We start from the raw sequence: 25,789 nt of genomic DNA on the forward strand, positions 1-25,789 counted from the left end.
GGATCTAATTAGGTCACAGGTCCTCAACTCTCGTCATACAACAAACACAATTATTTGTACACAACAACATGCACATAGTTACTTGTGGGAATGACAGCATAGATAAAGTGAATGAATATATTATTCGCGAAGCGTATATATACTTAGTTCGCTTGGGTACTTAACGCCGTCCAGAAAAAAGATAATAGGTACTAAATTAAATCGTTAACCCTTTTGCTTTTTGTCCCTTACGGCCTCCGTGCTTACGACCCAAAAGTTATATTACATACCTATGTTAAGATAACAAGATGATGTAGTATTATACACTTTATGTTTGAATGGGTACGCTGTTACAATTTTATAAACTTCATGATATGTTCGTGTAAACACCCGTACATTTAAATATTTATGATGAATTTAAAAACTTAATAGAAGTTTACAGACCTTTAATTCGTTCTTCGCTTATTGCTTTTATAACAGACGAAACATCTAATGACGTGATTGTTGTTTTAATGCCTTCACAAATGATAATACGACTAGTATAGCTTCATTAACAAGACTATATCAAACATCATGCTTATGCAAAGTCACATCCAATTAGACTTGAGCTTTAGCAAAGGTTGTTCCTGGAAGTCGTATGCTCATTTATTACCAGTAATAGGTACTTGAAGGGAGCTCGGTTTTGATCTTTACGGTTCTCGCGAAGTGATCCCACGTTTATAGGTGATATTTTATAATAATGGGCCCGGTTTCGAAGGGTCGTGGGATGAGGCGTTCTTGGCAGTTTCCCTGAATTCTACCTGCTTTTCACAACGATCCCTTACCTCTGCAGATTCGACACTACAAATGGTTTCTTTACGCAGTCTTCATGTTACCTTTGTGTACAGTTCCAATTGCAAAGTTTGATCTTTGCGTACGTCCATTTATCCGAAAATTCATGTGACTGTGCTGGTTGAGGGAAGAGAATGGATTTAGAATGCGCTCGGGGAGACGTTTATGCTCTTGGTTTCCGATTGTCAAGTGTTTCGCTTACTTACCTATATCTATAATTCCTTCGGGCACCGTATTAATTGGTACTTACTTATACTTAATAATAAGTTTTGTATAGGTGGGTAATCCTGCGGGAGTAATTTCCACGATCATTATCAGAAGTATTTATGGTTTACATTACATCCGTTGGGGTTTCAGCCCGGAGGCTTGTATTGCTCTGTTTCAGCCAGATCGTGTAATGGTCAATAAAATGAAATCGACGTCAAATGTTGACTAAGTATAAGCACCTACTTATAAGACTATAGGCATTAGATATAGATTTTTTTCACGCATCTATGTAGCCCATAGCGTTTTATTTTAATATTGTATACTTATTTAATAATGTTGTGGAATAAGTTACAACAACATAATCGAAATTTTCTTACAAAGCATTATTAGAAGAATCTCAAAGGAGATCATCGGATTTCGGCCCAGAAGTCAAAGTGCCGGCCAAAAAATAATTTTGCTATATTCCGTTAGATCTTATTCACTTGAGCATTTATTACTATGGCAACAAAGCTGTAGGGTCAATATCTTCGGTTTTATTCGAATTCAAAAAACTGTATTTTTCATACATTTTTGGTCAAAATGTAAAGTGCCGGCCAAGTAACAATAATGGTATATATCCTTAGAACTTATCCGTCTGAGCATTTATTACTATGGCACCAAAGCTGTAGGGTCAATATTTTCGGTTTTATTCGAATTAAAAAAACATGAATTTTCATACATTTTTGGTGAAAATGTGAAGTGCTGGTCAAGAAACAATATTGGTATAATCCGTTATAACTTATCCGTTTGACCATTTATTATTATAGCACCAAACGCCAAAGTTTGGCGCCATACTAATAAATGTTCTAACGGTCCTTTGTAATACGCCTGTATCCCCTTTTTCCAAACGGACACAATAATTTTTTTTACAAAATGTATGAAAAATCGTGATTTTTAAAATCCAATTAAAGCCAAACTAATGGTCATACACGTTTGGTGTCATAGTAAAAAATGACCAGAGCAATCTACTCGAAAGGTTCGACACATTTTTTTTCTCTGGCCGGCACTTTCAAATTTGGGCCGGCCAAAGTATGGAGAGCCGATGATCTCCTTTATATCCAAAAACATATTTCAGATTCAATTTCATCTACGCAACATATCAGAGTCAATAAGCACGATCTCAGGCGGACGGCCCGGGTTAGAGGTGCTAGAACACTACACCCTCCGCATATGATGGAAATTGAACCTGCCACAGTAAATAACTAAAATATACGGTACATTTAAGTTGCCTCGTTGTTTTAGGGTCTCTCGTGTGAGTAATATAAGGAGAAATGGCAGAAAAATGTTTCTCTGCCCTTGTTCGTTTTCTTTTTATGTAGAGATAATATAAACAAAAATATTACCCTCCTCGTTTGGCAGTCGGGTAAAAAACTGTGCATACGATATGAAAATTCATAAGTTTCATTCAAGATAGGATAGGTGCAAAGATTTTGGTGAACTGCGGCACCCATATACCTTTATGTTTTCCAACTAAATATTAATGTTAATGTGTGTATATTTTAATGTTGTAAATGTATATGTGTGTCGTAGATTTTACCTAAATAACTTTTTTATTATTATTATTTATAAAAAGCAATTGACGCTTTTAAATTTATTGAATATTTTCCCTCTTTATCAGTTTCCCGTGCTATAAAAACAAAATCGTTATTGAAGATTTTTTTTATTTGTAAAAACAACTACAAATAATTCATTCGTTGTTGTGTTCTCTGCTCGTATTACTCAGTCAGTGCGACCCCTAAAATCACATTACCTTAAATAAGCAGAAGTTACGCAAAAGGAAACACAAACATCTACCTAAGTACCGTGAGCGCTTTGAGTGATCAAAGCCGATGATAGACACAATTCATGCCTATAACCCCCAGTGGGCCGGGCAGAGCCACAAAAGGGAACTTGCAGCCACAGTTGGTATTCTTCTTATTGTCTCGTCTGGGTTGTGAAGTCAATGACTGACTTAATCAACCCTGTTACAAGGTTACTATTAAGCAGCCAAAGGCCTCTAATATGGCTCATAAACAACTATAATAATATACTTACTTAAATAAATAGTTGCTGGGACCAATTACATAACGTGCCTTCTAAAACACGGATCATCTTACTTTCGGATAATCGGGTGATCAGCCTGCAATGTCCGAATCTAAAACTAGGGATCACAATGTGTTTTTTTTTTTGTGATTTTTCCCCATCGGGATTCGAACTAGGGACCTTCGTGAGGCCAATAGTTGACGTATTGAAGTTCTATGATGAATGTGATGAGTCGTGTAGTAGTTTATCATGTTAGAAATGACACATCCCTATACGTCTAGTACAAGTCTACAAGATTAGAAGAATAAGCAGTGGAACGCATTTTAATTTTTCTTTATCCCCATTCCAACTGACTGCCGGTATGACAATATTTGTATTACATGCCAATGTGAAGCCTCCTCGTATTTTATTGCAAAGTCGAGAGCTCCTATCTAACTTCTTTGCCCTTATTGATCTTCGGAGGGGAAGAGCGAAATTATTGACATAGGTTTAGGTTTATTGTAAGTGGCTTCGCTGACGGTATCAATAACTCCTTTTATTATTATACGCTTAGTCGCGACAAAGAGTCGTTACTTATTCTATAGCATATGCACGCAATATTGTCGAACATTGTTTACGAATTCAACTGTTTATTACAAGTGAATTTCCAAAAACGTAAATTGTCTTCAATCGTAGTTGCTACGCGCTTTGCTACGCATGCTACGACCGTTACAATGTTAATAATTCTTTATAAAAACGAAACTTCCTAAATACATCAACCAGTTTCCTTTAAACATTGCAACAGTGCCAACAACCGGTATACATACACTCTGATCGTTGGAGTGTGAACTAAAGCGGACAAGTGTGGGTGAAGTATGGGGGAGGGGACGGGGAAATGAGCTTATGCAGCATTAGGCGTCGCGGGGCGTCGCGCCGTGATTCAAGAACTAAGCCTATTATACTCTTTACATTTCCATAACATGCTACATAACTTTAATCATTTTAAATGTAACATTTTAGTTCTACGCAACGTGTTTTAAATAGTATTTATGATACAATAACGAATACCATGGAGCATTAAGAGTTCTCACTCGGTTCAAAATTTCAGGTAACCAAGCCTATGGGTGCCGTGCAGGGCTAAGATGTGAAACGTGATAAAATTATCGATCGATTCAATACGTTTTGTCAAAATCGTTTGTTTTTTTCCCTAACATACGTGGCACATGGTTTTGTTCGTATTTTGACAGAAAGATATGACTTATTCGGTTCAAATATTAGCACCAATGGACAAAACAACATAATTATATCGTCAGAATCCATAAAACGACCGTAACAAAATTTTATCACGTTGCGCACGTTAGGCCTACTGGACACGAATCTGGACTAAGGGCGTCGTCTGAAAGGATTATATTTGAGAGATTCGGTCCCTAGTAGGCCGGTAGCCTACGTAAGAAGGAAAACGTTAACCACGCGTTATCCATCTTAGGACCATGTATCAAAAGTGGCTGCAAATAGTCTTCTGATTACTTTTGGCTCTGCCCACCCCTTCGGGGAACATGGGCGTGAGTTTATGTATGTATGTTAACCACGCGGGCGGGTCCGGTAACGGGGTCCTAGTTGTATTAAGTATATATTATTGAGGAGCTCGGTGGCGTAGCGGTAAACGCGCTCGGTGTGCGATTGTTGAAGTTAAGCAACTTTCGCAAAGGCCGGTCATAGGATGGGTGACCACGAAAAAAAGTTTTAATCTCGAGTTCCTCCGTGCTTCGGAAGGCACGTTAAGCTGTTGGTCCCGGCTGCATTAGCAGTCGTTAATAACCATCAATCCGCACTGGGCCCGCGTGATGGTTTAAGGCCCGATCTCCCTATCCATCCATAAGGAAGGCCCGTGCCCCTGCAGTGGGGACGTTAACGGGCTGATGATGAGTATATGTTATAATTCTACAAACGTACGTCATTTCAGATGTGGGAATTTACGAAGTGAAGTGATTTGACAGTGAGACCGATGGGAATATCTTGTAACGCGCTAGTCCTGATAAATACGCTGTGACATAGCACGATATTTCTTTGTCTACACTAACGGAGGAGGATATATTAAGCGTTGTAAAGCCAGACTGTTTTCCTAGGCAACTAAACGTATCTGTATTATTTCAGGGCAGAGAGAGGCTGGAGAGCCATCTATCTCCTGAAATTGCAGTCTCGAAAGCCAGTAAGTGCAATTTCGTATTCATGTGAACCGCTTCCTACTTAGCATAACTGAGAACGGCCTCTATGGTCCAGTGGTTGAATAGTGGGCTCGGTCTGGAGGTCCCGGATTTGAATCCCGGTGGGGACATATCACAAAAAACACTTTGTGACCCCTAGTTTGGATATCACCAGATTGTCCGAAAGTAAGAAGATCGGTGCTTCGGAGGGCACGTTAAGCCGTTGGTCCCGGTTACTACTTATCGATGTAAGTACGTAGTCGTTACTTGAGTCATGTCAGGGGCCTTTGACACCAGGGTTGATGAGGTTGGTCATCCACCTCACAACCCACACGATAAGCAGAAAAATGTCCGAAAGGAAAATAATCGGTGCTTCGGAGGGCACGTTAATCCGTTATCCCGATTACTACTTACTGATGTAATTACGCAGCCGTTACATGAGCCATGTTAGGGGCCTGTGGCAGCTCAATAATAATCCTGACACCAGGGTTGATGCGGTTGGTAATTCACCTCACAACCCACACGATAGAAGAAGAGATAACTGATAACTCATAAAAGTTACCCTTGGTTTTCACAGAACTAAGTATCTTACGTTTCGTTTTGTCGCAATACAATCTTTCTTTTCAAGTTGAGAAAGGTTTGCTACTGTGTTTAAAAGAAAATTGTTTGCAGAATAAGTTTCGTTTCACAATTACTTTCTGAATAGGGCGACGAATTAAACTTGAAAATAAGTATGTAAGGTAGGTAAGTAGGGAAGTATTTAAGTACGTAATATTATGTAAACGCAGTTTCGACAAATCTAAATACATTAGTACTACTTAAGCAGGTACCTACTAGGTAGGTAACTATGGTCGTACGTATTGCGTGATTTATTTGTCGCACATCTAACGGCGCATATATCATGATGAAATATATTCTGAAAACCTATAGTGTACTTCAATAGTACCTAAATACTTTGGACATTAAATTGAACGTCTCACACACCGGCCAACCTGACGTCAGGACAACCGGTGTATGCCACTCTGAAAAAAAATATTTAAGGAAGAGCTGTAATTTACGTAATATTTTGAACAAGTTGTGACGTTCACGATTTGTCTTCTACGATGTAGTATAATTGGGTAGTTTCCTAGGTCAAAGGGAAATTACGAAATTCTGATCACTAACTAAAGACAGATCTACAGGTGACAAAAACGTTTCTTTTTTCTATTTAAACTTATTGTGTGAATTTTAATAAAGAAAAATCTAATAATTAGTGCGACATTTTGTCACGTTTTTCTATGACATCACAGGTGTCTTTTCATACAAATTCCATAGTAATTTCGTGTTTTGACGTTTATTAAAAAGTAACCGATTTGATTCGTTGTAAACTACCCTATTAGCAGCATGTTAGTGCATTCTTTATCCTTCGCTTTATTATACCATACCAAACAAGGTAAGGAAGAGTATTTATATTGTCATATGATACACGTTACAAAAGTAAGGGTAGGAATTTTGAAGCCCCGAACGAACTTAATCTCCGAATCCTTATAAAGCCAAGCGCAACTGAGAGTAAGATATTAACTTAACACCCAAGGCAAAATCTGAGATCCGTGAAAATTACTTAGAAGTGAATTTCCAGGAAAGCGCGTAGTCATTTCCTTAAATAAACACATCGTGAGACATCACCGTTAAAACAGTAAGCGTGGTGAAAACTGTCGCAGTCGTAACCACCCCACCCTTCTTTGGCAACACTTCAAACCCTAATTTACAAAATGTTTCTACTTCTTTATACAACAGCGCTTTAAAATACAAGGAATGTAAACCGTATACTTACGCGTTTTTATTTTAGGCATAAAGAAAAGCTTTCAGTAAAATTAATGGCGTGAAAAGCGGACGAGTCGACGTCTGTTGAACGAAGGCAAAACATTTTTCCATTAAAACTGTATTATTGGAAGACCGCAAAGTTAGAATTGTCCGCGACAGTTTGTAATATCATGCGGTTAGAAGCCACATTCCTGTGGGCTTATATAATTAGTAACGGCCTGAAAACCCCGTCCAATTACCAGGAAGTAGCTGTTACTATTAGCCAAATTGCAGTGATTTTAGTTTTTTGGGTTGTTTGTTTCTTATTTGTTTTTTTTTTGTTTCTTTTGTTTTGTTTCTTTGTTGTTTTTTGTACGCACTAATACTGTTCACATTTCATTAGGTAAAAAATTGTGGAAAATCTAAGCGCGAAAAAATCTAAGTCTATAGGTAAGTACTAAGTAAATCATTGTTTATACGAACAACGAAACGACAAGGATACCTATAAAGGATAGTTTCATGCAATTTAACGGGAATTTAACACACTGGTGAGTCGGACATAAAGAATGTAGATTTATGGAGTAAAAAAATATGAAAGTTTCCCTGTTAGAAAAGGTTCTAGGTTTGTTACTAGCGCCATCTGCGGAGTGGTTGAACACACTGTGAAAAGCTCGCCGTAACCTTAGTGGTGGAAAACAAAACGTAAGGTTCAGCGACATCTGTTTTCGTTTCCATGATCAAGACAAGGTCGCGGGAAAAGCCTTACAAAGTTCGCAATAACTCGCGTTTTTACAAAATTTACTAGGTAGAGGACGCTTTACTCAAGTACTTAATTCCTTTGATTCTTAGTAAAGCTCTTCTTTTCTGAAATAAGTCAATCGGAAGAGTAAATTGAAATAAGATAAAGGAGTATAACGAAATCACGCCTCTCAATGGAACAATTTCGAGGAATACGGATAACCGTCTTTTCTGAATGAATAAACTCATTATTTTTCTGAAAGCTCCAAGGGGAAAATCGAATAAACTTTGTCTGTATCTCTTATTAGTCATTGGGTCAGATGAATCCAGTCTACATTAAACATTGTCTGAGTTCGGTAAGTTCCATTATCTGCAAACAAAAGGGAGTTTTATCTGATACGATGCGTCCGCCCTGTACTAGCCGGCGATGGTTGAGGCGCGGGGCGGCGCGGCGTACGCCACGCGAGCACTTGCCACCGAGTCGCGCGCGGGGGCGTACGTTCTTGCTACCTCGCCGCAATATACCCACTCCTCATACTATAACCTCGTTAACTTAAGTGACGTAAAGTATTCTTATACCTACCGACACATAGTTGACGCGAGCCGACGGGACGTGGCGAGCAGCGACGCTGCACCGGATCCCAGCACTCGGACGAATAACAGATAACCTTGTCCGCTGCATTTATTATTCAGTGACTGCGCTAACCTATAGCCAGGATGGCGCCTTTTACAGGTACGATTCTTAAATACATTATTACTTTGCTATTGACTTCTAGCTTCGTTTTCGAGTCTGAGGAGGGCTATCCTACCTACACACAAAGTAAGTAGACATTACACCACATACATCTGTCTGTGTCACAGTGATGCAACCTGCATTCTGCAGCGTGCAGCGGCTACGTTTGTACTATTATAGATGACCTTCTTGGTTTCACAATTGTGTAGCCACAAATGCTGAAATTGTTCAGTGGATTAGCATTAATGTCGTTTGTTTACTAAAATTTATGTCCGGAATCTATAAACTTCAGCGGTTGTTTGATTTACTATGCAGCGTAAACGGATTTCTGGGTAAATTTGTGTTGAATTTTGTTGTTATCTTTAATAATGGCTTGTCTTTTATTAGTATGGCGTAGATTGAAAACGGCTAAGAATATCTGTTAGTACCTACCTAATGAGAAGCGTCTTAAAATCGACAAGACTAAAAATAGTGGTGAGATAAAAGATCTATTTTTAGTTTTTTAGCTTCAAACTTAAAATACTGTGAGAATCTTCAGGTTGCTTATTTATTCTCAAGTTTATAAGACGGAGGCATGAGTAGCGATAATCTAAGCCAGAGCAATCGATACCAATGGCAAACAACTTCCCTTGCTTTTACTGAGACCTTGAAGAAAGCACAAGGGTAAAGCAAGTTACAGCTAGAGTTGCTTTTATTATTACAACTCCGACTCTACATTACAAATACGACCCATTAAAGGGTATATAAGTGAATGATCATGTCATCTTCAAGAATAAACAGCGAAAATAATAGAATGGTGCTTATGGCCCGAACATCCAGGTTATAATTCTCACTGTTTTGTCAACATTGATTATAAGTAACTGACCTCTGAAATAAGTTCTTTGAAATGAATCATAATCCTTATTAAAACACACAATACCGGGTTCTTAGCTCGTTAAAATCAGGGATATAAGACTCCCGATATATCAATGTATAATTATAATCCTTATCTAGACGTATTCAATATTACTTAATAAATAGCAGACGATCCCGAATACAGCATCACTCACTTGGTCTAATTGTGAATTTAAACAGACTATGATGCAGTCAAACACTCACAATTAATTTCATCAAAAACCGTTGAGCCTTTTTAGACTTACGAATATAACGACATTTACGAATGGAATACCGATAAGTAACTTGACTGAGACCGAAATTTTACTGACTTTCCTTACCTAGGAAGGTAGATACCTTCCTTCTTTTTTCTTCTTTACTTACCTTTAGTTTTCTAATATGTAAGCAAACTTACTGAGTAATAAGAAATGCATCTTTTACTTTATCTTAGGTACTTTCACAGTGTAAAATGTAAGTAATTTCATGTGAAATAATTTCGTTCTTTCAAGTCTGGAGATCAGACTGTGAGAGATAATAATAAGGCGTATAATGAATCCTGCGTAGAACACGTATCACGTTATCATTCCTTTAGAGTTGGAGGAATCTCTAATATCCGCCGTGCTAGCACAGATATAAGGGGTGAATACCGCCGGGGTCCCTTATAATACAACTATATGAGTAAAGGAAGTTGGTACCTCTGCTCTGTTGGAAGCTTGCCGCCCGCTCCAGATATAGAAGGGATCGAATAGAGACGGAGATGATTTTTTCTAAATTAATCTTTAGTTTATTTGGTATAACCGAATATTGGACCTTTGTCCGGCCAAATAATAAATGCTATACGAGGCTTTGTTATAAGTCACAACAAATTAATTAACATTGGCCCCGATTCCTGCATACACAGTCTAATTTTATTTAAAGTTATATCCGTCATTTTCATATCCGTCGAAAAGGAAAGGGACGGATGATTCACAGCTCTTAATTTTAGGAAGAATGAGTGAATGAATGAATAACCCGGGCGAATCAAAAGGTACGTCGCTGGTATGCAATCCGTTTGACGTGCTGTCTACTTAACTGTGTCGGGTTATTGACGGATGTAAAATTTTTAGACGGTTGGTTTAGATTTGTGCTTAAAATTGACGTGTGTTCCATAAATTTTATGCTTGTCGATTACCCGTCCCTTTCCTTTTCGGCGGATAAGAAAATGACAGATATAACTTAAAATAAAATTAGATGGTATTTACAGGAATTAGCACCATTAGCTATTATTTGACAATTTAGCTACCGATACATTGAAACGTTATTAGAACTTGATATAATATCCAAAAAGCAACTAATCAGATAAACAAAATAATAAATAAATAATGTTATCCCCTAAACTTAGGGCGGAAGGCAAGAGGGAAACCACTGCCCTATGTTTTCCTAAAAAAGTAGCATAGAGAATGCTACGCCGACAAGAGCGTGGCTCTTAAATTAGTAATGATGATGATGATCTCATGAACTAAATGTGTTTTAAATATAAATAGGTGAAGGAACATTTTGCAAAGAAAACGACGTACATATTTTTTTGCATTTCTCCGTACAGAGGCGTGTTTTGAGGGTCCTCCATGCCTCTTTTAACTAACGAGGTGCCCGAGTCACACGTAGAGAGTATAAGGCTTATTATTATAACTTTTTTATATTTTCTTATTTATTAAAGAGGATACACACATACTCTAATAAGAGACTTGTGAAAATATACAAGAAATTGCGTCTATTAAGTACCTATAAACATGCATGATAACAAACTTAAAACTGTGAAATGGGATTATACTTAATATACCTATATATCAAACGTTTATTTCCATGTCTAGTTCGAATACATACGAAAAGATTAATCCATGCTGCATATTATTTGCATACATATCACTCGACTATTATGTTATTATTAATATGATTGATGCGTCACTTATAGGTCGGACATTGTAAGCTATGTTTTACTGTTCTTAGTAGGTATTTATCATTAGATTAACGATTAGGTACTGACAGGTTAATCACACTGGTAATTATGTTGAATAAATGATTTCTGTTTTGATATTTATGCTAAGACGCAAATGACAAAACACACTGAGGTATTGGACTTGTATTTGAATTATTGTGATTCCTCCGATAAATAACATTTTATTAAGTATCCTTAATAGAAAATTCATAATCCATCGATACATGTACCTAATATGTATAAACGTTGCCCTACATAATTATAATTTTCTTTGTAATACTTACGGATAAGCTGTATTTAAAGGCTCATGGAAAGAAAGTAGTCCAAGAGATTACAAAGCAGTACTATCGACATACTTGTAGGTCGGCGGTCGAACGTACCTAAGCACTGTTTACGACGACACGGCTCATTTACTGTCGACAGCTAGCTACTGGCTTTACTCTTACTTACTGTTATTCCTTGAAAAGAATTGCAATACACAGCTGAAATAGTTTTACAGTATTACTGGCAAGCAGGGAATTAACTCTATTCGCTGCCAAGCTACCTACATACACGTACGTTTTACACACTTACAAGTACATACTTTTTTTAATGATTCCGGCGATTCGAACGGACGAATTTTAATTATACTTGTAGTTTTGCTGCTCTAAAAATAGTACCGTCCTTCACCTACGCTTAGTGGCAAAAAAATGATAGCGGTAGGTCTCTCTGAAACTATACTAAAATTAATTTCGGTTAGAATTCGACACCATTATATTATTGTATTATACATTTTTAATTTTGTGCAACGTGTTTTAAATAGTATTTTTGATACAATAGCGGATACTATGAATCGCCGAGGGCTCTCACCCGGTACAAAAATAAGACAACAGGCCTGAGGGTACCCAGGTGGGTGCGAACCTCGGCTCAGGGCGTTGTGTGAGAGGATTATATTTAAGAGAATCGGCCCCTAGTGGGCTGATACCGATAAGCATTGGTGTTCGTTTAGAAGCTAATTTGAGCCATTGGGAAATGGTAGGGAGATTCAATATTATATGGTTTCCAGTCCAACGTAGCAGTAACAACTAATCTACGATCTAGCTTTGATAACTACTACGACAATGGACTCTACGTGAGTACCCATCACCTATAGTGAATCGAATTGAGGGACATGCACGGGTTGGCAAACAGCAGTATGTACATTATGTTTATCTTTTTATCCCGGGAATGTCGTACAAGTCGAATAAGGGATCACGTCGTGACTACCGTGATGGACATTTTATAGGAGATGGGCTTGTAAGCTGTCACAGTACAATTTGTTTATTTCTTTTTAAAAGAACGTCTAGGGCCCTGTGCCGAGGTTTTTTTGCAGCTTCTTTTCCCCGGCTATACAGGTTGTGAGAAGCTGCAGTACTTTTAGGCGGATGAGACGTTCGTTATGTAAAAATTGACGATTCAAAGTGTAACTATGTTACCTACTGAATAAAGATATTATTGAATTTGAATTTGAAAATTTAAATTTGAATATTTTACGGAACATGCTACAAAAGCGGCTTGAGGTGATTTTCTGAGGAAACGTGTTTAGCTGTTTAACTTTCCGAATCGCGTGGGCCGGTTATCAAATATATACTTTAGCACTCAGGAATAATGTTCACAATCTGGTTGGTTAAAAAGGCCAGCAATTCATCTAATGAAGCAATATTGCAATTTGACATTTGCGCCTATAAAAGTAAGTGCGCGATGTAAACAAATATCAAATAGAAATATTGCCTTTTTATAGATGAATTGCTTTGATATAGCCTTTTTAATCCCCCACTTCACTAGGTAGTTCCAGAGATTACTTCCTACAAACAAACTCATAAACTTTTTATAATATGAGTGTAGAGTAAGCCACAAATACGTAAACAAATCATGCTTGTGTTACCGTTACTTAAAAAAATATAGGCAATATAATATCCTAACGTTACATTTTAAAATAAAGAGAAAATCCTTTTTGCTGATATTAATATTCCTTCCTCACGTGGGTCACACATTTGTCCCCTAGAGTTCACGTTTAAACTCTGCAGAGAATGATTATATCAGAAGTTTTGTAAAAAAAAGCGAAATTAATGTTATGATTCCTCTGATTATGTGTAGAACTAAGGGTAGAACTTCACAAAAAATTACAAATAAAATTAAAATAGAGAGACGAGAGTTTGTATCAACTGTTTGGTGTTTCGAACAGTCTTTATCCAACACAAAACTAAGTAAAAAAGGAAATATCTATTTAAGTATATACCTAACCGAAACAACCAGTTCGCACGCACTTACTTAATTTTACGTCTTTTATTCGACGAATTTCATTTGTTGCGAGTGTAGGTTACCTACTTTACGAAGTAAACCCTTTTTATCCGGCGCCAGTGTTACAGAGACTTACTTTTTAGATTTCTATTAGTCTCGGGGTAGTAGTGTGCATAGTGGAAACGATTTCAAAACAAGTAGTAGATCGGCCGGTAGAAAGGTTCTCTGTTTGCTCGTAAGCGCTATTTACGGCGCAAACGGTTCATTTACCGCCGGTCACTTTATTGCTCGTGTGAACTTTACCTAATGCAACCGCTACTACACGACCCGACCCATTTAATTATTACATTTATTTTCTTTTCTAGGAATAGTACCGTTGTTAATTTGAGTTTTGAAGGCTCATGAGAAGCAAAAACGTAATTTTAAAAGCTGCACAGAGAAGTTTTTGATTACCCATGCCCGTAGCAGAGGCTAAGGAGTAGCGATATGGAATGTGGGACACATCCCCATGGTTATGAGGTGAAACCTGTGCCTAGTATACAGAGTGTATATAAAAAAATCGGGTATAACGACTGCATCAGTAAACTCAGTGGTGCATTGCCAACACAAACCGTATCTACTAGAATTTTCTCTCTATCCTGCTCGCGTTTCACAAATAAAGATTTTCGGGTGTCCTCTAATTAAGCAAACCTAGCAAGGTCCGCTACACTGGCAACCGCAATCCAATTCAGACTTATTTTCTCTCAATGTCACATCACGTTAGTTGGAAGCTGTGAATAAAGCGCTTTTGCTGTTAATATAAAGACCATTTTCACGTGACCTTTAAGTTTCGATCTAACGAGATTACAAGCTGTTCGTTACGGCAACCAACGCAATTATAGAGAATTTATTTTACTATGCGAGTGTAATTTTGAGGGGCCACGTCCATTTCGTATTTTCAGATTACGAATGAATTTAATTTTCTTTTTTACACGTAGAAATATTCGAAATTCTCATCACGTATGAATTGAATAACTCCATTCACGGTTTGAATAGGCTGTACTATAGATACTAGACTGTATTAATGTAGCTGTCGGTTGCACACTTCTTAAAGTGCTCTTCGCTCGACCCACATATTTCATTCGACATGTAGGTTGTAGCTGCTTTAATTAGGTGCTTAAGTTAGTATTGCACTCAGTGTGACATCAATGGTGCGTAATTATGTTATATCTATAAACCTAGTACAGCCGGTGCGCTGTGATAGGCGGGGACACAACACAATGCAACTTATATAACTAGGTCCCTGTGTGCCCCGATGCAATTGTATACGTACACGTTGTAGCTTTCATCAATGCACAACAAGCGACTTTCGTAAAACCGCCACGTAATTTGCAAGCGATTTAAATAAATTATAATATATTTAAACATAAATGTGTATCATTTGGCCACGGTACATATCATTTTTCGACGTGACTGTGTGATTGGATTGTAGATTTGCCGCAAATGGCATTAATTACTTGGCTTGACAAATGGGGAGCGCTGAGGACTCTCACCCGGTCCAACATTTAAAACAACAGGGCTGAGTGTGCCCAGTTGGGCGCGCACCTCGCCTCAGGGCCGTCGTCTGAGAGTATAATATTTGAAATTATTAGCGATAAGCGCTGATTGATAAATAGTCAACCACGCCGGCGGGGTCGGTATCGGGGTTCTGAAGTGTTTGTTGTCGCGAGGTCTTCGAGATCGTATATTACGTCCTTCGGGCGCCGATACTGTTCAGTACCGTCCCTAAGCGGTACGTATTCGGAAGCCGTAACTACCAGGGGATTTGGGTGGTGCGGAGCAGAATCGAAAAAACGTTTTGAAGCTAATTTAAGCCATTGGGCAATTGTTGGGAGACCTAGACCAATTTTTATGTCGTTGCGAAGGAACCAACCAAGGGGCACTCGTGGCTTTTCGCATGAAATGATGTTGCATCATCACCTGTAAGCGATGGATGTAAGAGGAGCTCGTCTGAGCAAAAACGTCCCCTGCTTTGGTCATGATCGGACGGAGGTACATCTCAGAAAGCTGTTTGTTTATATAGGTACCTACCTACTCAAAAATAATACAAAGTATACGTGTTTTTCATGTCAGACGTAATTGACGTCTAAGCCGAGCGTTTGCGTGATAAGCCGCGGCTAAACGGGAATATTATGTACATATTCTAACGTCGTAGGTTGAGCCAACACTCTACGACCGATGCCCTTAGTAAACCTTGAACACCTACGTATAAACGATAAACAATTGTTGATCGTCCGCACAGCACGAATTATTCAAACAGATCATCACAGAGATCAGATTTATAGGTTTTGAAAATGGCAAGCAATTTGGCGAAATAATATTTATGAATAGGGAATAATACAGATTGCGTTATTCAGAGAGCTCGTGATGAAAACAAAGGGAAAAGAAAGGCAGTCATTCATTGCTCGCTTTCAAATCAGCGGGGGACAAAGCGGGCTGGCGAGAGAAATGAGCTCGAAATAGAACAACGCGACCGGTGAAAGGGTTTCTACCTGGAAATAGAACGACTTTTCTGTATTATTTTCCAGATATGAACGGGTTTGGATCAAATTTATATGCTATTATCCGTTAATATACATAAACCCTCGTCAGGTGCCAGTTGTGGTCTAGCTAACAATTTTCAGTTTGTAGTTGGGTAGGTACTTAATACAAAATATAAATTTTGTGAAATTTATTTACATGCTTGTTCTTTAGCTACATTCATCAAATGTCTCATGCTATGGGTGAGATGATCTGTGTTAATATCCTACATGTCAATCCCAGATTGATTTCAAAATATGCTTAAAATATGGTTTATAATGCTTCTGGCAAGGAGCATTCCAAGATTTTATTTTCGAGAAATGTTTTTCTATACGTAAAATTTAAACAATTATCAAAAACATTATTCATTGTTTCATCCAACGCAACTATTTAACTTCTTCTTCTGTTACTTTTGAAAAGAAAAATGGCCGTTTATTAAGTTTTAGACGCAGAAAATTAGTGTCGTAAAAAATGTTAACGAAAATAAGTATCGTCATAAAATTCTTAAGGGACTATGGTTAAGATAATTTGGAACATCTGGAAGACTTATCTATCACTGAAGCGACTGTGATATTGGATGAAAATAAAGTTACATGTAGGTTGGAAAAGTACTAGTTAAGTAGGGCTACAAAATAATTTATGAAGGTGTGTTACAAGTAATGTGTATGTTATACTACTACAGTAGAGGTATTTCAGGAATACTCAATCAATATGTGATAAGTTGTCAAGCGTACGTATATAGAATCAACTTATAAAATGTCAAAGCGTGTTTAATTATAGCACAAGTTGCCTATAAATAGATTTCCACTTAGCATATGGTAATATTCTATGTTTTTATGTTTTAGACGGCTGAAGCATATTTCCATATATACTTAATTACAAGTAGGACAATAATATGTAAATAAGTGAATATTTTACAGGCTGGGGTAATGTAGGGGGAGGGCAATGTCCTGTAATCCGTAAACCATGCTTAACTCTCTTGTTAAATTGTCGACGTCGTTATGCTAGATGTAGTTATTTTCTACGTAAAATGTGGTTAAGTAAGCCTTAGAGATTAGTAAACCTCAGGCCTGCAGGCAGTTGTACCTATAGTATAACAATATTAGAGATTTTTTACATAAAATACAAAAGGTTTTCAATATCACAGCTCGAACAACGGACTCGTTACAGATTAGAATTTGAATGCTCGTATTCCATTAAAAGTTAGTTATTGGTCGTAACTTTCAACAAAAATAAATAGCCAGTAACGAAATTCTCTTTGCTTTTCCAACACTGTTATTCGTTTTATTTTACCAATATTGATACTTGTAGAAAATATTTTCCAATAAAATGAATCAAGTTTTTAATATCAGTAAGTAAGTATACGACGTATATGGGTCGGCCTATATTTGAACACATATTTCACATTAAGCTTGACTATTTGTGTAATGGTAGTTGTTAGTCGTTACTATTAAAGGTGGCAATGGATGTGATATATCAGTGAAAATGCGTTCCATGACTATTAAAATTTTACATGATAGTTATTAACTGAATTGCTTTAGCAGTCGTAAGTGGATTGTATACCGCCTGTGTTTTGGGCCTTGGAACTTGAGGAAACGGGGACATACAGACTCACGCTTGTAATCCCTATTGAGTAAGGTTGAGCCACAAGTTGTCAGGAGACAACCCTTCATCATAATTATTTATCTCAAGAAATATACAAATTCTCAAAGTACCTAACTAAGATACTTTGAGACGTATAACCGCAACGTATTTATAACACACAACATATAAGTACATAACCTTTCGGATACTTTTGTGGTGTACTTCGGGATAAAAGTAGCGTTTTTCTTTTCATGCATTGACATTTAATATAGGAATCGGCAGCTTTTGGTATTGTTTGCCTACTATATTTAGTTTCTAAAGAAAAACAACCAAAAATTTTAAATACGGTTCCTGTGACCGGCGAATATTTCGCCAGCTGGTGCCTTAATTAAACTGTCCCTCGCCACCGGCCGAACAATCGGATTAAAATAGTTCCAGCTAGTTCGGAACGTTATAAGGTAAAATTTACTTTTAACCCTGAAGTCATAAGTTAAATTTTCGTTCGAACTAATGGATTTTTAGATTCAATTCATAGACCGTAGTTGCCTAAAGTTGCAGGTGCGAATCCCGGTGGGATTATAATAGTCTGAATTTGTATTTAAATACATAGGTATTTATGTATGGACGGACAATATTTGATATCAGCGTTTTTATTGTGAAAGATAAGTTTTTGATAAAATATGCAGACGTTTTCACACATTCAACAGCTATATGAAGCTTGTGTACTTACTTGGTAATTTACAGTCAAGTGGTATGCTGTGTTGAGGGGGAATTCTCAAATCTTTGAACCAATACTTACTTCACTTGTCAGTCGAGCGCCGAATATGTGACTACGAATGTTTCATAAAATGTTAGTAAATAAAATCTTGTAAAGAAGACTGTACACAGCATATGGACATGTTAGAGAATATATTCTAAAGCATTATAATATGTAAATGTGAACCCGTGCATTGCGGCATTGCAGTGAAAAGGAAAAGCATAGCGAGTAGCATTGTACATTGTATACCGTACCTACAAATGTTCATTTACCCTTAAAGGGTATATAATTAATTACATGTACAATTATGGGCACAACCAGCTGCTAAGAACTTTGATCCGAGAAGAAAGTACTTACTTACTATTTTAATGTAACTATAATATTAAAAGATTAAACTTTGAGGAGTTACTTCCCATATAAATTAATCGTTTATTTGTTTGCTTGTTTATAAATTATGTGAAGTATTTACTTAAATATAATAATAAAAATGTAAGCAGTAAATCCAATTAAGGTCGACTAATTTAATTAAAATTGATTTTCATGGGTACGCCCTTGCTGTAGCTTATTGTAAGTTTTTACATTTTTTTCGTAGAATTTTAATATTTACGACGTATAAGTAAAGGCTCGTGTATCTCGGTTTTGTCGTGCCTTACGCGGGCTATCCATCATTTTGGCGGCCATTAACGGAGCGAAAGCTAGAGGGCGCGCCGGGTCACGCCACCGCCCATGTCACCTCCTAGCAAAATAACTTAGGTACACTGTTATAAGAAACAAACACATTAAGCAAAACAGACGTGTGTTTGGTAACAGGTTATAGAAATACTAAGCATTTGTGTACTATTTTTAGAAAATTTTACCATAAGCGATTGATACTATGTGAGGGAATTGTAATCAGAAATGGCTACGAGTACCGTAGCAATATTCTTGCTACGCAGCTATATGAGATAAGCGCGATCTACTCACGTGCTACGCTGCTGGAGCTGTAGAGCGTAGTCACATGTTCACTAATAAGTTTTTCTCGTATCAAGATTCCGAGAAAGTACTAGCCATATGGCGTTTTACTGCAAACAGAGATATTCTTTCTTTTATCTTACTTACAATTTATCAAAAAGTATTTTAAATTACTTACGGCAAAATATAAAATATGCAAGGGTTTAACATAATGGGACGTGGGAATAGCAAGATGTATTGGCTTGCCAGGATTATCTGAAAGAACAATATTTTAAGGCTTATCTGTAGAAATAAAATGTACATAATATTTTATTAACCACAAATGTGAAAAGAGTGTTTTTTTTTGCGTTGACAATAGCAATCATATTTCAAAATATTGTTCATCCCTGGGAAATCTCTGAAATGCTTTATATTTTGTCTAATTTTATCGGAATATAGTCACATTTCTTTTGTCTTTCGATGGATAAAACGTATTCGACTTGTCTGGTGATAAATGGACCTTCAATGTTGAAATACGATTAGGAATTATGTGTGGCTGGTCTATATTCGGGGGCAATTGATGACGGTCGAGTGTCGGCGAGGCGGGCACAACGGGCTGAGGGCTTCATGTGGCCGCGCCGAGCAGGACCTTACCTTTCTACATAAATATTTAATGTGGAGACGGAAGGCAGACGCGGTAAATAGAGGAACAGGCAGCGACGCGGGAATCGATAGCCCACTACCGATGCCGCTATCCTGTCCTACACGTAGTACGCATAAGTTATAAATATACATTGGGCCGAAGACGTCTGTGTCCCGCGAGACCATTACGGGCTGAACGCGGCGTTTACGCAGTTTAAACATCCTCTTTTCGTCTAAGTGCCGCGCAAAGGGACTCATAATGAAAATAAGTTGCCAGTTTTATCAATAAAACAACTTTGTTGAACACTCACCTTTATATTCGGGTCATGGCAAAGGCGTTACGTTCCCTTGGTGCACTTATTTTATAACTTTTTTAACAAAAGCTAATTATATTTCTCATAAAAGCTTAATATGGGCTACATAGGTGTACCTACTTACACCGCTGTACACCTCATATTACCAGTATTGGGATTCTATTTCTGCTGTATACTGACGAAAACTTATGTATCAACAATTTTGAATTACGTTACGAGGAAGGTTTGCATCATAAAAGGTCTCGTGAATATAAGTCTTTATAGATTATATCAGCTGATTTTGATCTTTACAGTGAACAGCAACTTGAGATGTTTATATTGAATTCAAAACAAGTTTGAATGTGTCTCAATGTAATAAATGTAAATGTATGTTTTAATATCAATTAGTAATCTATGCAAGTTTCCAGTAGACCTTGTTAATTCAAAGATAATTTTAATTCCATTAACGTAAAGAAGAAATACATTAAATGTAGACATAATTACCGGGGAACATTCATTTATTTAGCTAAAAGGGACGCGGGTTCTGTTATTCTCTGCCTTTTGCATGAAATTTTGCGCTAAACAAAGATCATTACAGCTCAGAAATTAACAATTATAAGCCTGAATTGCTTTATTTAGGAGGCTCTGCGTGGGTATTTAGGGAAATGGGCCTTTCTTTTTATTTGAACGATTAAACGACAAAAACTGCTGCGAGCCAGATAGTGCTAAGAATTCTAAATGAAAGACAATCACCGTTTCATTACAAACGGGAAAGATGTTTTCTTGTTACCGGGATTAGTTCCGGGTCTGAGCAAAAAATCAATTTGTTGGCAAGCAGCCATGCGCCTCTACGCTGCAGTCGCTCCACTACACTACTGTATCCGACGTATCACTATCACAGACTCTACCTTAAAGTCGTTTGTTTTTCAAGAGGTAAGTACTACATTCCGTCATACTCTTATTACAGTATGATCAAAATTCTATTATAGTTATTAAGTACGTAAGTACATTTATCAATCTAAGATTAGATTAAAGAGAAAGTGAAATAGCTTTTGGTGTAGTCCAGTGTGTCAGTTTAGTAGTTTTCAATGGGTTGCTCGCGCTTTACATGGAATCGGTCAATGCTGGAAGCCAAAGCTTGAAAACCTAACCTGATCCTAGCTCAAAAGCTCTTATCAATACTTAGTGGAACAGATCCGATACCGTAGTAAGGTATGTTCTTCACTGGAACATAGGGCTGTGCTAAACCAATACTTTCAAAAAAAAATATCCTGCATAATTAATTTAATATACTTCCGGCAATAACATTTCTAAATGATGTAAGCAGGCGTTGGTATAATCCCAAAGAGACATCATTAGGTCCGGTCATAATAAAAATAAAAAATACATTTAATCGGAAACTGGTTAATGGTAAAATAAGCACATCTATCTGACTATAACAGCTAACTTCCTAGTAACCAGTTTTCAATCACTGTAGTAACAACCTCCGTGGTTCACTGGTTAAGCGTTGGGCTCACGATCCAGAGGTCCTGGGGCCAGGCAACAGGCTGATCACCTGATTATTCGAAAGTAAAATGATCTGTGCTTCGGAAGGCACGTTAAACCGTTGGTCCCGGTTACTACTTACTGATGTAAGTTAATAGTCGTTACATGAGCCATGTCAGAGGCCTTTCGCGGCTCAATAGTAACCCTCCACCAGGATACAAGGGTTGATGAGGTTAGTACTCCACCTCACAGCCCACGCGATAGAAGAAGAATCACTGTAGTTAAAACGTATCACTGTAGTTAAAATGTGTTTGCGTGCGTGGCTCTTTGTGATTAGTAGGTAAATTCAGATTGTTAAGGCTGCAGTCTCCGCAAAATTGAGTTGTTGCGAGTTTTTGGTGATAATGATTTTCCTTTTTTAAGCAACGTTAGGATATTGATTTGACGGTTATTGCACATAAATATACATGATATGACGATTCCATAAGTGTCCTTACAAACCTTTCTGTTTTTTGTTATGATTTTTTGTTTGTGTTTTTGTATGTTTGCATAAATAATAAATAAAAAAATTAAATGTAAATGAATTTTAATTACGGTTAGATTGGCTTGCCATTCGTTTTCCTACTCTGCGAAATAACTGTCTTTAAATATTGGTCTAATTTTCTCATTGCCTTTACAAGCGGAATGGGATGAGGATCGTTAGGGAAAATAAGCCCTGTGTTTATATCTCACTGAGAAATTCGAAGAATCGTTATCTCGACTCGAGCACAAGCCCGAGTTTAAATTAATTAAATCCCTCACTTATCTAAGAAGTTTCTTCCCTGGAGACATAAAATTGAAACTTTTCTGTTCGACCCGAATCAAGAATTCTATGTTCTTTACAAAAGTCAGCCTATAAATCGGGAAGTTTAATAACATTTCGACATTTATGCGACTTTTTGATACTTTTATCTGAATATATTTGAATTAACACCTTATCCTGATATTAGCATAATTTCATACGTTTTGTATCTGCTAAGATAGAAAGGATCGGAGTGCTGCCCTTATTTTCCGTCGGAAATCTGTCAGGGAATATCATTTTCATCGAAAGTCGCGTGGATGTTGCTGTTTTTTTTACAAAATGTTATCCTTGGCAGAGGCGGGTGTTGGTAGCGGCGGGCTATCAGGGGGGTGCGTATAATCTGATTGAGGTCGGCTGCGGCAGCCGGCACCGGCGGCGGCATGCCGACCCGCGCGCCGGAAGGACGAGAGCGCGGCTTACAATATCCGCCTTGATCCGCAATATCGCTTTGTATGGCTTTAGGACATAAAATTCAATGATTATAACCCTAAAGGATCTTTCCCGATATTATCGGAATATAGCAACCGTCGATATTATAACACGTTACAGACGCAATTTTGGTCTATAATTCCAAATTAGACATACGTTTTTACGGCTTCCTGTTTGTTTTTGCCCTTTTTCTTTTGGGAAGATAAGTAATAATCTTGAGAGCCACTTTTGTTGGAAGTTATATCTTGCCCATTTTCTTAATAAGTAAATGTTAGTTCATTACTAGGCAGCCGACAGATGCGAGTGACGCGTCTACTTCCCGATGCTGCTACGAACGTGAGCATCCTGTAATCCTGTATAATGTAACTAATTGAATCGTATTTGAATGAAGATATACTAAGATTTTCATACTTATAAGAGAAAACTTTTTGGCTTTTGACGTATCATACTTTACTTCAGCTTAGCCAAAAGTCGATTTCCGTCCAAAATTCATCAGTCATACAATAAAGGTAAAAAGTATTTATACCTACCTAGCATAACCTAACTATGTTGTCTGACAAATTACTAAGTAAATTGCTGGATCCACAGGTAAACACCCAGAACAATGGTCTTAGTTATCTTGTCTTAAAATGTCTACGTGTCTAGTCAGTTGCTGTAGGTATCTTACTTGTCATTTTCATTTACCGGCCGCATTACATTTGAACCCTGGAGCACAATAAGAATGCCGTAATACGCCTATTGTAACACTTACCAAATGTCCACATTGGAACCAGGCTGCGGGCCGTAACAAAGTAGGTTATAGAAGGCCTGTCTTTAATCTAGTAAGTAGATTGGATATAAGCATGTGTGCTTCCTTATCTCTCTCGAGGCTAAATAAATAGTTCGCGGCATCGTTACCAGTCCACTCACGGATGTTTTGAGACCAACTTTTCGTGGGCAAAGTTCGCTTTTCCGGGTGCTCTTGTATCTTTATAAGTTACGGGATTTCATATCGACCACCACAATATACTGTACGAAGCACAGATTCGTTTTATATAACGGAGAAAAAGTCGGTAGGTTATAAAGTTAACACACACTGAATGTTTTATACGTCTTTGTCTTTCTATGTTTGTCGTAAGCTAGTGTTTGACTCTTACTTATTTATTTTCTACGCGTCGTAGTAAATTATAGATTCTATTGACGCTGGGATAAGTAATAAGATTTTATCAGACAGTCTATCCGCATGTAGACAAAGGGCGTCGGCGTTACTTTTCTTTTACAATTAATATTATACTGGAGCCTTATTGGGAAAATATATTATATTTGGCATAGTTACAAAGTGAAAGGCCGTTACATGTTGAAGTGAGTCAATCACTATGCGCGACGGAGGCTGGCTGTCGGTCGCCGGTGATTAGTGAGGTGCTTAGCAGAGCAACTTGTCTCCGTGACCAGCCGCTCCTCATAACTTAGGAAAAATATTCTCCAGAGCCGACAACTTACCTTGCTAATGGCCAGTATTAGGTTTCACAACTTTGTTAACAATATTCCCGAGCGCTATCAGACCGTCGCGTCATGCAAATTGGTCAATTTGTTGCCTGTGTTCGCTACACAACTATAGTTTCGCAACTGATTCCATTACAACCTCAACGTTAATGGAAGCTATTAAGTGTCTGTCTACCTATCAATGTAAATAACATTTCGATTAATGTTAGTACCTAATCCCCTTCTATTTAAGTACTGCAGAGAGGCCTCAGCACTTTCCGAGTTTCCATTTGTGTGACTAGTCAGAAGTACCTACATATACTATACTGCGGTTACCATCCGATCCAAGTCTACAAGTCACAAATAAAATAAAATGAGAGAGAAATAAAAAAAAGTAATTAACCCGTAAAGCTAAAATTTAAATTTCTTTACCTTGATTCTTTAAATCGGCGTGTAGGGGTATTCTTTCCAGAGATGATTAATGCTAACAAAACCCTTTTAATGGATACACAAACCTTTTTCTTGCTTTAAGAATTGAATGAAAACAATGAAGACGGGAATGAAAGGAATAAAATAAAGTTTATAGCGTTGATTATCTTACAAGGTCACGGGATAAAATTTCTCAATATCGATTACTTAAAAACATAGACACAACTTCGAAATAACGGTGTGTCTGTTTCATAATGGGAAGTTAATATGGTTTAAAATGTTTTTTTATCTTTCCAGGTAAGCATGCGGCTCCAGCACGTGACTGACAACGGCAACATCGCAGCGTTGAACCGCCACGAGGTGTCATCCCACATAAATTACGACAACAGGCTTTGGCTCTCGAACAATACTGACTCTCGCAACGAGTACAATAATATCACCAGAACCGATAATTCGCAATACAATACTAATTTCAACATCTATGACACGAGAGAAAGTTCGGATGTAGACAGGACAATAGAAAACAGTACTTCCAACATAACTGAAGTATATAACAGACAATATAGACTCAACACAGAAACCAATGTAAACTTTATTAAATCCTGCGTTAACACGGCCAATCTGGAGGGAGTCACAGAAACAATAGTCGCTCAGCGAGAAAACTTTCTAGGTAGGTGTTGAATGAAATTTGTTTGTCATGGCGCCTTGAGAAATTGCCTCTTTAGCTGCTCATTTTACCGCTTCATTTCTTCACACAA

The 25,789-nt window shown here is 37.5% G+C and overlaps 1 protein-coding gene across 4 annotated transcripts in view; it reads left to right on the forward strand.

The window, feature by feature from the left end:
- Positions 1 to 8,267: 8,267 nt before the first annotated feature.
- LOC126369333 (schwannomin-interacting protein 1 homolog) overlaps positions 8,268 to 25,789 on the forward strand; it is a 33,283-nt gene continuing 15,761 nt past the window's right edge. For 3 of the 4 annotated variants that reach the window (XM_050013672.1, XM_050013683.1, XM_050013691.1), the window contains exons 1-2: positions 8,268 to 8,514; positions 25,329 to 25,701. In XM_050013672.1, coding sequence (XP_049869629.1) covers positions 25,335 to 25,701 — 367 coding nt within the window. In that variant the 5' untranslated portion in view covers positions 8,268 to 8,514; positions 25,329 to 25,334. The remainder of the gene's footprint in view (positions 8,515 to 25,328; positions 25,702 to 25,789) is intronic. The other variant, XM_050013700.1, reaches the window with a different exon arrangement.

This window comes from Pectinophora gossypiella, chromosome 1 (assembly GCF_024362695.1).
Source record: "Pectinophora gossypiella chromosome 1, ilPecGoss1.1, whole genome shotgun sequence".
NCBI lineage: Eukaryota > Metazoa > Arthropoda > Insecta > Lepidoptera > Gelechiidae > Pectinophora > Pectinophora gossypiella.